The sequence below is a fragment of the Phyllobates terribilis genome, unplaced genomic scaffold (genome assembly GCF_046119375.1).
Source record: "Phyllobates terribilis strain yellow unplaced genomic scaffold, ASM4611937v1 Scaffold_11__3_contigs__length_659146591, whole genome shotgun sequence".
NCBI classification, from domain to species: Eukaryota; Metazoa; Chordata; class Amphibia; order Anura; family Dendrobatidae; genus Phyllobates; species Phyllobates terribilis.
Window position 1 is genome coordinate 39,109,538 of NW_027362771.1, and position 15,765 is coordinate 39,125,302.

General features: G+C 42.4%; 1 protein-coding gene across 1 annotated transcript in view; it reads left to right on the forward strand.

Moving 5' to 3' along the window:
• The window catches only part of LOC141165534 (solute carrier family 22 member 4-like), a 135,386-nt gene that overhangs the window by 59,753 nt on the left and 59,868 nt on the right, over nucleotides 1-15,765 (forward strand). The window contains exons 2-3 of the mRNA XM_073651207.1: nucleotides 4,325-4,428; nucleotides 13,863-14,017. Coding sequence (XP_073507308.1) covers nucleotides 4,325-4,428; nucleotides 13,863-14,017 — 259 coding nt within the window. The remainder of the gene's footprint in view (nucleotides 1-4,324; nucleotides 4,429-13,862; nucleotides 14,018-15,765) is intronic.

Sequence of the window (15,765 nt, forward strand, 5' to 3'; positions counted from 1 at the left end):
GACATTTGTCTGCAGGGGCCCTTATTCTGATGCTGCCCGCTACGCTAAGGGCCGCTTTGCACTTATGGTATTTCAACCTGTGTGTTATAATTCTGATAAACCAGACAACTTTCCATGACACTATTTGCCAGTCCTCAATATTTTTGCACACATTTTATTTATTTATTTTACTCACTTACATTGCACCATTAATTCCACAGCACTTTACAGACATTATCTTCACTGTCCCCATTGGGGCTCACAATCCAGAGTCTCTATCAGTATGTCTTTGGAGTGTGGGAGGAACCTGGAGGAAACCCATGTAAACACTTCCAAAGTCCTGCAGATGTTGTCCTTGGTGGGATTTGAACCCAGGACCGCAGCGCTGCAATGCTAACCACAGAGCCACCATGCTTCCCCACATCAGCCACATGACTGATGACAGATATTAAACTATTGAGTCATTATGTTTGCATTTAGGTCATTTTATTTCTTGAATATGCAGCTATCCTTTGATACTGGAAAACATTCCCTGTGTACCCAGCCTTAGGCTGTATTCATACGTAGCAGCCCCGGTGCGTTTTTTTTCCGCAATCACTGTACATCCACAACACAATGTGGCCCCAATATGTGAATGCAGCTTAATGATATCAATGATTGAAAACATTCGTCTTTCTCCTCATCTTGTCCATCTGGGATAAGTTTGCATTGTTTCTTGTGTTTCGCAGCGCTGCCCCTGTGCGGAGCGGACTTGATCAAGGCAAGCGTGCGGCCTCTGGATGTAAGCAATCAATGTTTCCATTCACTGCCAGCAAGCAGTGCTGGATGGTGGAGGGTAATTAATCACAAAGCATAACTTATTATCATATGCTGATTTAGCCTCTGATTTGCATTCATTAGCATTCAGCTTTATATATGATGAAGAAGGATACAATGATGAGAATTGGAGCGCTTGTGTTCCTGCCGTCCACGCTTTGGGAGCCCGTTGGAGATAAAAGCACACCATGACGTGGGATCGAGAGCAGCGAACTGATAGCCACAGTGACACATGGATACTACTTGCCTTGTGGAACTATACACACAGCTATTTACCTTTCGGGCGTTTCAGGAGGTTTAGCTGGTTTGCATGCTGTATTTTATGATAATCCCATCAGTGAGTAATCATACAGCTTACTGAGCCTGGCACTCTTGGTTGATGTCGTGAAGCTATTTATTTTATATGTAGCCGGTAAAATGATTATTGTGCATCATTAGTTGTATTCATGTGTACCTCAATAAGGCAATGCTTGTAGGGGAGAGCCTCAAATCTGCACCTCAGGACAATGTCCATAACAGAAATTTCTGCAGTGATTGTTCAGATCTCCTCACCATGGAAAGCACCCAGCATCTTTCCCATGTGGATGTACCCTTACTGCTTTGTACATTCACCTGTGTGCATGAGCCCCTGGTATGTTTTGTTACGTTATAGCATAGTGCTGAGGAGGTAGCATAGCCCTGTTCACCCACTCAGTAACGTGTATTGTTGGATATATACCGTAGGTTTTCCCCATACAACAGGTCTTATCACTTAACTCAGGGAGCAGGTGCCATTTCTGCCCTTATTTACATGTGTTGTTTTGTATCCTCAAAAACAAAATATTTTTTATTTTTGGATGGTCTCATTTGTGTCTCGTTTGTCAATCTTGGACTATCCACACCATCTGCTTTTCATACATGCTAAAAAGGAATCTCAATAGAGTGTTTCCTAAGCATCTCCCAGCATCTGCTCCATACTAAGCAGATAGCTCATGGTGGGCATCCGTGTGCGGTCTATCGTTTTCACTGACCCATGTACTTGAGTGGGTGAGTTTGACCCTTAGATCAATCCAGAGCAGGACATGACTCCAATTATTTCATGTGGATCAACACGGACTGATTTTCCTCCATCTTTAGCTGTGTGTCAGTTTTTTCCATCAGTTTGGCATCTGTTTTTCTTGTATACAAAAAATATATTCATGCCTTTCCTTTTACCAAACTGATTATAAATTGCACACCCCTTTCTGTGTCTACCGCAATCTCTGGTTTAGAAACATAAAGCTAAGTTGCCACAATGAGCATTTTATGCAGTTTTTATGCAGATTTTCCCCAGTTAATGCAAGTCTATGGGGAAAACTGCACATAAAACTCAGCGTACCTGTAAGAGAAATTGACATGTTGTTGATTTGAAACACGCACCGCGGGTCAGTTTAAGCTGAGAAAAAAGAAGCAGATTATTACGCGTTATATGTGGTTTTATCTAAGTGCTGCTGCGCTGATCATTGTGTCTCTATATGATTTCTTCTACACCCGAGGAAGCTCAAAAATAAAGAGGGGAAGCGCATCAAGTATGCAAGTGACACATCGACTGGGATGCCTGTGGCTATAGGTTGGCACTATGTTCTATTCAGCCATCTGATGTTATAGTTATTGCTGTATTGTTCTACAGATACTGGCTTATGGTGATATTATTTTGTGGTTTTGAAATCATTGGTAGCTCGGTTAGAAGAATAGATCTCTGTTTGGACCCAGATTGGTTATTTGTTCCAGTACTTTTTTCAGCTACAGTAGATACAGCAGCTAAATGACTTACAGGGGTATTCCCATCTCCAAGATCCTATCCCAATATGTAGTAGATGTAATAATAATATTAGCAAATGCCTCCAATTAGAAATGTAGTATGCGAGTAGTTCTTCTGATTATCTATGTCGCTTACCCCATGTAGGCCATTTCAGTAGCCTAGGTATGCCTGGTTACAACCACTTATATAGTGACCGTTAGTTAGCAGTTAGTGGTCGTAACCATGGATACCCAAGCTACGGCAATGCCCTGCACATGGGGTGAGCGGCATAGCGAATTAGAAGAACTATACTACATTTCTAATTGGAGGTATTTGCTAATATTATTATTATTACACCTATTATATGTTTGGAGAGGATATTGGAGATGGGAATACCCCTTAAAAGAAAAATGCAATTGCAAAACCAGTGTAAGTAGGCTTTTCTCTGCTGGTAGTGTGAGGACAGCCTCATCACATTCACACCGTATATGAACTACAACCAGAAGATGACAACAGAAGAGGCTTCTAGATTGTATCTACTGTATTTGTAGGAGTCGACATGTCACGCGTGTGTGTGATTTGGTTTGTTTCTGTCTGGTGGTAAGTGAGTAATAAAACCCATTTCCGATTGTGGCAACATCTCTTCCTCTTTACTTAAGGGAAGTAGTAAAAGTAGCCAAACGGGAAGTGTACCCCTCCCCAACATCCGACAGCTGCTGACAATATGAATAGTAACTGCAGTATAAACGGACCTCCCGAAACGCACAGGGCCTCACTTATCAGCCATAGCTACCAATCACAAGGCTGCTTTCATTTTTCCTCAGTTGAAGCCCATTGATCTATTCAGGACAGTTTGGATGGATGAGGTCCATGTGCTATCTGATCTGTATGAAAAGTGAGTGGATGATAATACAGAAGTGCCACTATTTCCATAAAACCATGTATAGCAACAGTGACATCTCCAGGCTTTATGGAGGTACTACAGCTCACCTAAGTATTAGATTTTTTTTTACAAAATAATGATTTTACACTTTACATATTGGTGATATTATTGATCAATTACATAACATAGTGTATTTTTATATAACCCAAGTCTACCTCTATCATCATAATAACATAAAACTATCAACTACCTTAAGAATATAAGACAAGGGGTAAGGCTGCTACTGCTACACACTCCAATACTCCGATTTTCTAGTATATTTGCCTCTTGTTTGGAAACATATTTTAACATATTGGTGATGCTGAAATTCCGTTGTGGTTTTTTTTTTGCAATTTTAGCACAATGTTTTGAAACACGAGCGAAATAAGAGGAGATAGGAGAGAGAAGCATCAGTTTTTGCTTCATACCTTTCTTTCTCTTAAGCTTTATTCACACTTCATTATTTAAACGCACAGCACAGGGATGCAACATGCCCCATTACTTAGAATGGGAATGCTTGGCCTGCAAATCAGACCAAAGTAGTACATACGTTATGTCAGTTTTTTGGGGGTTTTTTTGCAGACCATCGTTCTGCAAAAAAAAAAAAAAAGAGATGTGAAAGCACCCGTAAACTATCATGTGTTTGAGTGTTGTCCATATAAAAAAACAGATAGCACATGGATGAGGGCATGAACCCTTCACTTCTCTTGAAAACTGATTCATGGTCTCTTCTTACCTGATCTCTGTATATATTTCCATCTGTCACTGAACTCTGGAAGTAGTTGTATTGTAAGTGAGTGAAACCATTAGATCATATTTTTTAGCTCATTTGCAATTTTATTTTACAGTGGGATATAGTCTGTGACAACGACTGGAAGGGGCCGCTGACAACGTCTTTGTTCTTTGCTGGTGTTCTTACGGGGTCATTTATTTCTGGACAGCTCTCAGACAGGTAATGTGGCTACATCCCAATCGTGTTGTAAGTATCAGTGGAGGGTAGGGTATGACTTGACATTGTATCTACAGGTCCTTTTACAATGGCAAATAAAGGAAACAAACAAGCTCCGATCAATGATATCGGAAGGCATTTGTCGGCCCTTTTACATACAACCATGCATCGTGATTGTGCAAACTGTATGAAGATGGATGATTGCTAGTGTGATCAGTCATCCCCATACAGTTTGCATTATAACAGGAATGTGAAACTCAAACACACAGAGTGCCAAAATTAAAAACTTGGACAAAGCCATGGGCCAACCGGTATACAGTATAATGGGCCCCACAAAGTCCTCCATACTGAATAATGGGCACCACATTGTTCTCCATACAGTATTATGGGCCCCACATACAGAATAATGGGCCCCACATAGTCCTCCATACTATATTATGGGCCCCACATAGTCCTCCATAATGTATTATGGGCCCCACTTAGTCCTCCATACAGAATAATGGCCCCACATAGTCCTCCATACTGTATTATGGGCACCACATAATCCTCCATACAGAATAATGGGCCCCACATAGTCCTCCCTACAGTATAATGGCCCCACATAGTCCTCCATACAGAATAATGAGCCCCACATAGTCCTCCATACTGTATTATGGGCCCCACATAGTCCTCCATAATGTATTATGGGCCCCACTTAGTCCTCCATACAGAATAATGGCCCCACATAGTCCTCCATACTGTATTATGGGCACCACATAATCCTCCATACAGAATAATGGGCCCCACATAGTCCTCCCTACAGTATAATGGCCCCACATATTCCTCCATACAGTATAATGGCCCCACATAGTCCTCCATACAGTATAATGGCCCCACATAGTACTCCATACTATATTATGGGCCCCACATAGTCCTCCATACAGAATAACGGGCCCCACATAATCCTCTATACAGAATAATGGGCCCCACATAGTCCTTCATACAGTATAATGGCCCCACATAGTCCTCCATACTGTATTATGGGCCCCACATAGTCCTCCATACAGAATAACGGGCCCCACATAATCCTCCATACAGAATAATGGGCCCCACATAGTCCTCCATACTGTATTATGGGCCCCACATAGTCCTCCACACAGAATAATGGCTCCACATAAGGGTGCTGGTTCTGGTGTTGTGGGCCAAATATAACCACCCTGTGGGCCAGAGTTTGACATGTATGCATTATAACAAAACTTTCCTGTTTATATGGGAGATGTGATGCCGACAATCAGTGACTTTTACGCTGACAGTAAAGATGTAATCAACCAACAAACAAGCATTTTCTAAGTAGTACTTACATGTATGTATTTACTATATGTCGAAATATCTTTGGGGTATATTGGAAGAAGACATAAACTTTTCAGAACTGGAGATACTACAGAAAAATCTATTACACAATACATTGTTCTGCACAGTATACTTTTTCTTTTTAAAAGTGGTTGTCTGGTTCTTGGGACTAAAGTGTGCGGTCAATTTCTGTGATTGCAGACTGCCGAATCGTGACTGCGTGCAATCCGTGCTAATTAGACTGGAAGAGAATTGAGAAAAACGGAAGAAAATATGGTCGTAATGTGACCGCAAGTATGCTAATCGCATAATGTAGTCACCTGACCGCACGCTCACATCTGAATAGCAGAATCGTGACAGCATGCGCTCTGCACAGTCACAAGTCAGCAGGCTGCAGTCAATAGCCTGGACAACTCCTTTGATGATGGGTTTTTATTTTTGTTTAACTCCATGCAGGTGTGAACACAGCCATTTACCACTTGGAAATACATGAACTGTTATTTCCTATGTGATGGTGTGCAGCACATTCATGCTTGTATTTTTATTAAGGTTTACCCACTTTGGGTAGTGACACACTCCACGGTGTGATTTTACAGTTTTAAATAATTGTTAATGTCGACCCATTAATTTTGCAAGTAAACAATTCGGCTCCTGAACTGCGCAGACATTATAGGGGTTGTCTCATGTCTTTTAATAGGTACAATTGCAAAGTGATTGTAAAAACAAGCAACTTTGCAATTTACTTTGTTATTAAAAAAATGTAATTTTATTGCTTAGGTAATCGGCCTCTGCTACGCAGTGCTTACAAGCTCTTTCCTATAGAGCTTGTAAGCAATGCTCTGAAGCTTGTGTGATCACTGGAGTGCACTATTCGATATTGACCTCGTCCTTCTTCAGTACAACTGGCAGCACTGGAGAGCACACAATTAATGCCAGCATCGCAACGCTGTTGTTGTTCCAAACTGTCAATCAAGGAGGAAGCCTGTGAAGAGCTGCACTCCTGCAGACCATGAGAGCATCCTTTTAAGGCTAGGGTCACACAACCGATTTTTTTCTCATCTTAGGGAATTGGGCTGATTATGCTAATCACACTCTGATCAGAGTTTGATCACAGTGAGATCTGATTTTCTCGGATATGTAGAAAAAAGAAAATTCTCCATTCTGGCTGTCTGTGAAAATCTGACCACACTCAGAGGTCATCAGAGTGTGGACCGATTTTTTTTCCACAGACTGACAGACATGAATGGCTGAGTGCAATCCGGTAATTGGATGCAACTCGTTCATGCTGCGATTTTTTTTCCTTGGACAGTCTTGGTCCAAGGAAGATATCGAAAATGTGCTGTGCCCGGCCCCATAGAATAACATGGGGATGAGTGCTATCCATCAATCTGTACATGAAAAATGGATGTCTAAATTTATTGTACTTACTTATATAGTACCATTAATTCCACAGCGCTTTACATACATCATCTATGCCGTCCCCATTGGGGCTCACAATCTACATTCCCTATCAGTATGTCTTTAGAGTGTGGGAGGAAACCGGAGAACCCGGAGGAAACCCACGCAAACACGGGAGAACATACAAACTCTTTATAGATGTTGTCCTTGGTGGGATTTGAGCCCAGGACCCCAGTGCTGCAAGGTGGCTGCAGTGCTAACCACAGAGCTACCATGTTGCCCTAATTGAACCCTTATTGTAGCCACAATAACATGTGGTTTTATTGACACGCCCCCTGGGCCGTGGGGCACCCGGAATCGGGCTTCAGTGCAATGTTGGGTGTAGTAGTGGCAACCCGATCCCGTGGCTCAGGGTGGTCAGACCAAATTGTGGCAGTCTATTTATCAGTGTTTTGAATGTCCGACTACGCCACCCGTGGATTGCGGTCAGGGATGACCGCCGCTGTAAGGCAGACCGCTGAGGCTGGTGTTGGTGTGCAGCACAGGGATAGGATAACTCCCCACGAGAAGAGTGTAGCCTCAGGGCAGTGTAATAGGATGCTGGGGGTGATGGTGCAAGCGCAGTAATAAGGGTTCAGAGTCTGCTTCAAACAGTCCAGGGTCTTTATTGTAGTTAGTACTAATGACCCAACAGGAGTACAGGGTAGGAATGGGCCTGGGGGTCTGAGAGCATTCGGGCGAGCCCCACTGGTCAGGGTGAGTGTGAAGGCCTACCGTTCTCTCTCTGCCCTTGCTGACTATCCCCCTTTTCGTGGTGTGATAGCCCACGTCCCTGAGCTGGCCGTGTACTACGCCTGTATGGCTTGCGACTCGGGCCTTGGGTACCTTTTGCTTTCTCCTCGCTGTACTGGTCCCTCTGTGTGGCGGAGCCTCCAGGCTTCTTAGGCCAATGAACCTGAAATCCCTTGCAGGTTGGTTATCTGCTGCCGGGCTTGCAACCCTGACAGCCTCGGACCCCAGTGTCCGGTTGTGTGATTATCTCTGCCAGGACCGGCTCTCGTCGCCTCTGTCCCTGGCTTGCTGTTCCTCCTCTGCCTCCCGGACTCCTCAGCTGCTGCTGACCTGTCCCTTTCCTCTGGGAACCCTTCTGGATGCTTCAGAAGTGGGTCCTGGTCTCTCTAACCCTGCCCTCAGTTCCAGCTTTTATAGGGGCAGCCAGCTCCCCCTACTGGCCTGGGACAGGAGGTGCTGTATGCTAATGGTCCCTAACCAGAGAACCTCCCTCCTGCTCTCAGACACAGCCTTTAATGTTTGTGGCATCCAGGCCTGGGGTGACACATTATCACCAAGAATTTCGATGTTGTGGGAAATATTATCACTTGTTCCTAAATCACCACTCCAGATTTTTTTTTTTAAATTCTTTGTTAGGGATCACTAATGTGAGTGTAATGCATGTAGTTACATACTCGCCGACTGGCGTCTTCATCTGTTTTCAGCCTCGCTTCGGTTGCTCCAGCACCACGTCACGACTTTTATAAGCCGTCAGACCACCATGTGTTCCTTCAGTCAGTTTTCTTAATACAAGTCTATGGAACTCAGAACGAAGCTACAGAGCCTCCTCCTGAATTCCCATAGACTTGCATTGCGAAGATTTTAAAAAAGTGACCTCATTTTTACACAGCAACCGCTGCGAGATTTGGCAGGTCACAACTGTGATTACATGGTGCCGAAGCGGGATGAAAACGGGTGAAGATGACTACTGGTGAATATGTGACTACATACGTTACGCTCACATATGTGATCCCTAAACAAAGAGACAAAAAAGCATGGAGTGGTGCTTTAAAACCGCTTTCACACGTGATGCCCCTGAACTAATTTGGGGCTTCAGATGGTGGTGCATATATGGACATAATGCATACATTCCTGTCTATGCCGATACGGTGTGTACAGGTAAACTGTGTATGAGTATGCCTAGAGCAATATAGAAACAGATCCGCTCTCTGAGGCTTAGAAGTAACATATAATACTATATATTTAATATGCAATATCATATATTTGGAAAACACCAGTTCCCTTTGAGCCTTTTTATGAAATGTGCCAGAGGATATAAATAATAAGTGAATGTAAATGGCGTATTTCAGCCACAAATTCACCGTTCAGAACGTTTGTGTGGTTCCCCTTATTCCTACTACTTCCTCATCTCTCAGATTACAGATTAGCAGGGGCAGAGCCATTAAGTAAAAGCATGTTATAGTGGCGTTTGAACCAGAAACGTCCACCTAGTGAGACACAGATCACCACACAAATAATGTGGCTTTTCTGTAGATTTCTCTGGATTTTGGGTGTAGATCAGTAGACAGCAGACGTCGGCCATTTGTGTTACGGTCCAAGTCGTTATCCTTAGCAATATTCCCCAGTCTGATATGAAGATATGTACAGTATGTGTTGCTTACTGTAGATGCTCATGTATCACGTGATGCTATATTCTCCTGATCTAAAGGACCAGCTGTTACATTATTCTGTACGTTACAGAGACTTTCTTCTATTACGTCAGACACCTGGTATTCAGTGCAGAAAATGCATTCTGTGGCTCGTTCCAAAGAAAACTGCTGCCCACCTCTGGGGTCAACATTTGTTTATTAAAATTACTTCTATTTCAGCTTTATTTGGGATTGAAAGACATGGGTCCCAGTGCCCAGTAGAGCTAAATTGTAGATAAAACAAATTGGAGGCAATTAATCAGCTTTCCAAAAATCCATTTGCTTATGTTTCTTTAAAGGGGTTTTCCCACAAAGTACATTTTAATCAATAGATCTTGGAATAAAACTAAACTCCACAATTGGATGTATTAAAAAAATGTTACTGTGTTGCGACAAGTCTTATATAGTTTGGTAGTGTACATCTCTACACTGACAGGACCTGAGGTCACATGAGCTCTCAGCTGAGAGCTCACGTGACCTCACTTTACGGCATCGGTGATACCTGGGAACATTCTCAGGAATCTTCCCACCAGTACTGATGCTGAGGTCACCGGGGCTGATGAACCCCAGTGACCTAACTCCTGCAGCAGAGCCATGTACACTGACAGGAGTGATTACACCCCGTCAGTGTACATTGCTGTCTTCTACAGCAGTGACATCACTGATTGCTGATGTCACTGCTGTAGAAGTGACCCGGATCGCCGAGGGACAATCTGGGCTTCACGTCATCCCCCAATACAAGGCTGCCGTGAACCCCAACCCCATTACCCCACTCGCCACCGCTATAGGGCAGTGGCAAGAATGGAGGCTAAGCGCCAGATGTGGCGCATCTTATGGATGCGCCATTTCTGGGACTGCTGAGGGATGATATTAGTAGCCGCGGAGGGGGCCAGGATGCATGGCCCCTTCCCTGGCTATTAATATCAGCCCGCAGCTGTCTGTTTAGCCTTTTCTGGTTAGATTTTATAGGGGGACCCTATTTAAATTTTTTTCTGGAGTCTCCCTGTAATCTAGCCAGTAAAGGCTAAGCAAATAGCTGTGGGCTGTTATTAATAACCAGGGAACATTTTTGGCTAATGGCCCCTCCCCGGGCTACTAATATTGGCCCCCAGCGGTCGGTTTTCCATCTCCTGGTTATAAAAATGACGTGGGAGCCCACGCCATTTTTTTATCAATTTTAGGCTCTGTGCCCATGATTCAGACTTGGCAGGGCTTTGGATGCATATTTTTGCTGCGTCCAAAACGTTTCATTCTATTGAACGCAGGTAAATCCACATGTGTTCACTGAACCATGCGAATTTACTGCATTCTATACATTCTAGTGGTAAAATTTCTGTTGTGGACACTAGCGACTCTGCGAGAGAATTTGGCATGGTGCGGTCCTGAAAGACACACGGGTGTCAGTGTCCACGGGTGATCCGCAGCCTCAAATGCACGCATAGTGGACAAGGTATTTGTAGAGATCCCATCCACTATGCTGTAAGATCTGGACGCTGCGGCTTTGAGGCTGTATAAATACGCAGCATCAAACCTGCAGCGGTCGTGGCCATGTACCGAAACTCACCCGCAGCATGTCAATTTCTGTAGCGGACACTCTAGTCTCCGCCACAGATTTTGACCGATTGAAGTGTCATTATATGCGGTGGATTCACATGTACCGACAACAAAAGTGCGGCATTAGAACGCCACATTTTGGACACAGCAAAAAAAATACTGCGGCTAAAGCGCTGCTGAGTGCCGATCAGGAGGGACATAGAGACTAAAGAAACAGCTGTGAGCTGTTAATAATAGCCAGGGACCATGTTTGCCTAATGGCGCTTTCCTAGGCTAAAAATAGCAGCTCACAGCTGCCCCAGAAATTACATGAATGGAAATGCTAATGAAGACTGGGTGACACCTAGCTCTTTTGTTTGGTGATGACAAGGTGTCAATCAGACCCTTTCATCACCAAACCTAATTAAAGTAAAGTAAAGAGTTAAATATACACACAGACATAGAGTATACACTTTATTTGAAATACAACAGACACATTCTTAAATTAACCAATATACTCACCCCAGTTCTGACGGAAATCCAAGGGTGAAAGAAAAGTCCCACGTTCCTTTTCAAATAACTTTATTTAGCTCCAAAAAGCATTCATTGATGCACAAAAACGCTTAAAAAAACACATTAAAAACCGCACATTTTTTCCGCAGCGTTTTTCCTGCCATGGAAATGCAGAAACGCTGCAGAAATTTCTTCTTCAAATCCTGAACGTGCTCACATAGCCTAAGTTAGGATTTCAAACTCTCTATTCCCAGTACCAGATCACAAAGTGGCAGTATACGCAGTTGTCAGATGGGGGTATTCTGTATGAACTATAGCTAACGGCCATTCATATTAACAGCCACCATTTAATACACTGGCTGCGGTTGGGGACATGCCTGGCTGGCTTCCCTCAGAATCAGCTGTTTGCCAGGGTGTCATATTTTGAAATTAAAGCCATGTAGACATTGTACTTTCTGTTCTTTTACACATTGTATAAATGTAATGCAGTGTAAGCATAGAACATGGGAAACATTAACTTGTGGCAAGGGTCAAAGTTTTACTGTAATGATGACTGAAGCCTTGGGATCAACATGTTTCACAGATAAATGACAGCTAACCTGTGTAGTAAACTCACAGCAGCGTTCATGAAACAGGACCGTGGGCAGTAGGAATCAGAGCCTGTTCCATGAATGCAGCCCGGTTTGATTTTTTTTTTTAACCACTGTGGTGTTTAAAGAGAGGAGTAAAGATAGACCTGTCAATCACCTGGAATGGAGTGGGAAGAAGCTGGCCAGGGGCGGTGCTGGACTAATCTTGGCTATTTCTAATGTCCCCGGCCTATTGTTCAAAATATATTATCTCAGAAACACCGGAACTTTGTAGGGAATAACATGTTTGGCTGCTATTGTGCAGCCCGGCTCTGATTCATGCTGCCAGTGGTTTGGGCAAATTGCCTGACCGTGTACGGCACATACCACATCTCCTGGGCAGGGGAGGAAGCAAAAGAGTATTCAGACATTACAGCAGGAGATCACAGAGGATTCATTTTGTGAGGTAAAACATTTCACTTCTGTTCTTAACAATATTTTACCTCACAAATTGAATCCCTTTCTGTAATGTCTGTATTGTCTTTTGCTTCCTCCCCTGCCCAGGAGATGTGGTATGTTCCGTACATGGTCAGACACCGACAATGATTAAAATGAACTTTTGTTTGTGGGAAAACCCCTTTAAGAGCTTACAACCGTTACCTCTGACTTCCGGTCAGTTAGACTTCCGGATCACTGCAGCAAACACTGGAGTGATCGGACAGGTCACAAATTAATAGAGACCTATGAAATCGTCACTGGGAACAGTTAAAGACGGAGGTGGGTAGGCATAATACTGGGGTCAGGGGACTTGTATTAGTAGCACCACTCCTGCGCTGCAATAGAAAAATATGCTGGAGTGGTGCTTTAAGCAATAGGTCATTTTCTGATGACCGCTGCACTTTACTGCGCCTTTGACAGATATTTTTTTAGCATGTTTGTAACCTCCCTCATGTTTTTTTAAATGCAAATGTTTTTGGTGGGGTGTATAGCAAATTTATACATGGTTTTGTAGTCATATAGAAAAGTATGTGAGCACACCCTTCTTCTGCCTCTCCCCTGCCAAAAAATACGGTAACATTCCCAGCTATAGCGAGTTACAGTTTTGAAGCTGCTGGAGAGACGCAACTTGGAGACCACGAGTCTAGTGGTATAAAATAAGCTCTAATTTTATTTCATTGAGCCCAAGAAAAGCTTGAAAAGCATGATGTATGACGTATTATCGTATAGATAGCATATCCCTGCGTTATATCTTCCTACATCTTAGGCTTTATTCACACATCAGTAGTTTTGATCAGTATTTCATTAGTATTTGTATGCCAAAGCAAAGCACAGAACAGGTGTCCATCTTTCAGTTTCCTCTGACTGTTCCACTCCTGGTTTTGGCGCACAAACACCGATGCAAAATACTGACGTGTGAATAAGCGTCAAGAAGCATTTTTGGAAATAAAGTATGATAATTAAGCAGGAAAGAAGTCTGTATGTGCAGCATGCATGGTATAATAATTATCCTACAGGAATACACAAGACAATAGGTAAAGTAACAGTTCCTTAGCAGCCCGGTAATAATCCTTAGGATCTTCATCATTTTATTTCATTATTTCTTTTTCCTCTGTAGCTTTGGGAGAAAGAAGATCCTCTTTGCAACAATGGCTGTACAGACCGGCTTCAGCATTATACAAGTATTCTCCACCAGCTGGGAGATGTTTGCCATTCTCTTCCTCATTGTCGGCATGGGACAGATTTCCAATTATGTGGCTGCCTTTATATTAGGTATGGATATCATTTTTGGTTTAAGTTATCTTGTTATAAATGGGGAGAACTAAAAGATGGAACGGGATTTGTTAATCTGTCAGAAGTACTATATAAACACACATTACACAGGACATTTTTGTACTTAGCTATGAAAACAAGAACATTGTGTAGTTTGCTGCTCAGCGTTGTCCCATGATTAAACATTACATTTCACTGTTAGATCGGACAACATAACAAGTTTTTAATTGGCAGAGTCTAGATATTGCTGTTACACGCTGGTTATGGCGTCCCCGGTGCTCTTTTCATTACTTACGAGAACAATGTGTTGAATACAGATGCCATCCTCTTCTAGGGTGCTGATTCCTTTTGATTAGACTGCAAATATTCCCTCAACTGTCTACAATGTGTTAAGGGAGGTTGAACCGAGCGTGTGTGACAGACAGCGCTGGTCAAAAAAGGTGGACGCTCAGAAAGGCCATTGGGTCACTAGAGATCACCATGACCCAACAGTACACTGATTCCAATTGAACAATTGTTACATTTGCTTGATATAACGCAGTACATTAGTATTTGTGTACCTTTAACCCCTACGTGTTCTCCGTTTTCCGTTTTTGCTGTTTTTTGCTTCCCTTGTTCCCAGAGCCATAACTTTTTTATTTTTCAGTCAATATGACAGGGCTTATTTTTGGGGGAACAACACCATTGGTTTTACCATATTGTGTACTGGAAAATGGGAAAAAAATTCCAAGTGCGGTGAAATTGCAAAAAAAGTGGAATTCAGCAGTTGTTGTTTTTTTGCTGTTTTTTTTACCACGTGCACCGAATGCTAAAACTGACCTGCCATTATGATTCTCCAGGTCATTACAAGTTAGTAGATACCAAACATGTAGGTTCTTTTTTATTCAAGTAGTGAAAAAAAAATCCAAAGTTTGTAAAAAAAAATAGCGTCATTTTCTGAGACCCATAGCGTCTCCATTCTTCTGGATCTGGGGCCGGGTGAGGGCTTATTTTTTGCACGCCTAGCTGACTTTTTTATTGATACAGTTTTGGGGTAGATATGATGTTTTGATTGCCCTTTATTGCAATGTAGCGGCGACCAAAAAAAACTTAATTCTGGTGTTTCGAAAAAAAATTTCGTTGCGCCATTTACCAATCGGATTAATTATTTTTATATATTGGTAGATCAGTCGATTCTGAACTCGGCAATACCAAATATGTGTATATTTTATTTTTTTCATTTTATTTTGAATTGGGCAAAAGGGGGGTGATTTAAACTTTTATATATTTTTTTATATACAGTACAGACCAAAAGTTTGGACACACCTTCTCATTTAAAGATTTTTCTGTATTTTCATGACTATGAAAATTGTACATTCACACTGAAGACATCAAAACTATGAATTAACACATGTGGTATTATATACTTAACAAAAAAGTGTGAAACAACTGAAAATATGTCTTATATTCTAGGTTCTTCAAAGTAGCCACCTTTTGCTTTGGTGACTGCTTTGCACACTCTTGGCATTCTCTTGATGAGCTTCAAGAGGTAGTCACCGGAAATGGTTTTCACTTCACAGGTGTGCCCTGTCAGGTTTAATAAGTGGGATTTCTTGCCTTATAAGTGGGGTTGGGACCATCAGTTGTGTTGTGCAGAAGTCAGGTGGATACACAGCTGATAGTCCTACTGAATAGACTGTTATAATTTGTATTATGGCAAGAAAAAAAGCAGCTAAGTAAAGAAAAACGAGTGGCCATCATTACTTTAA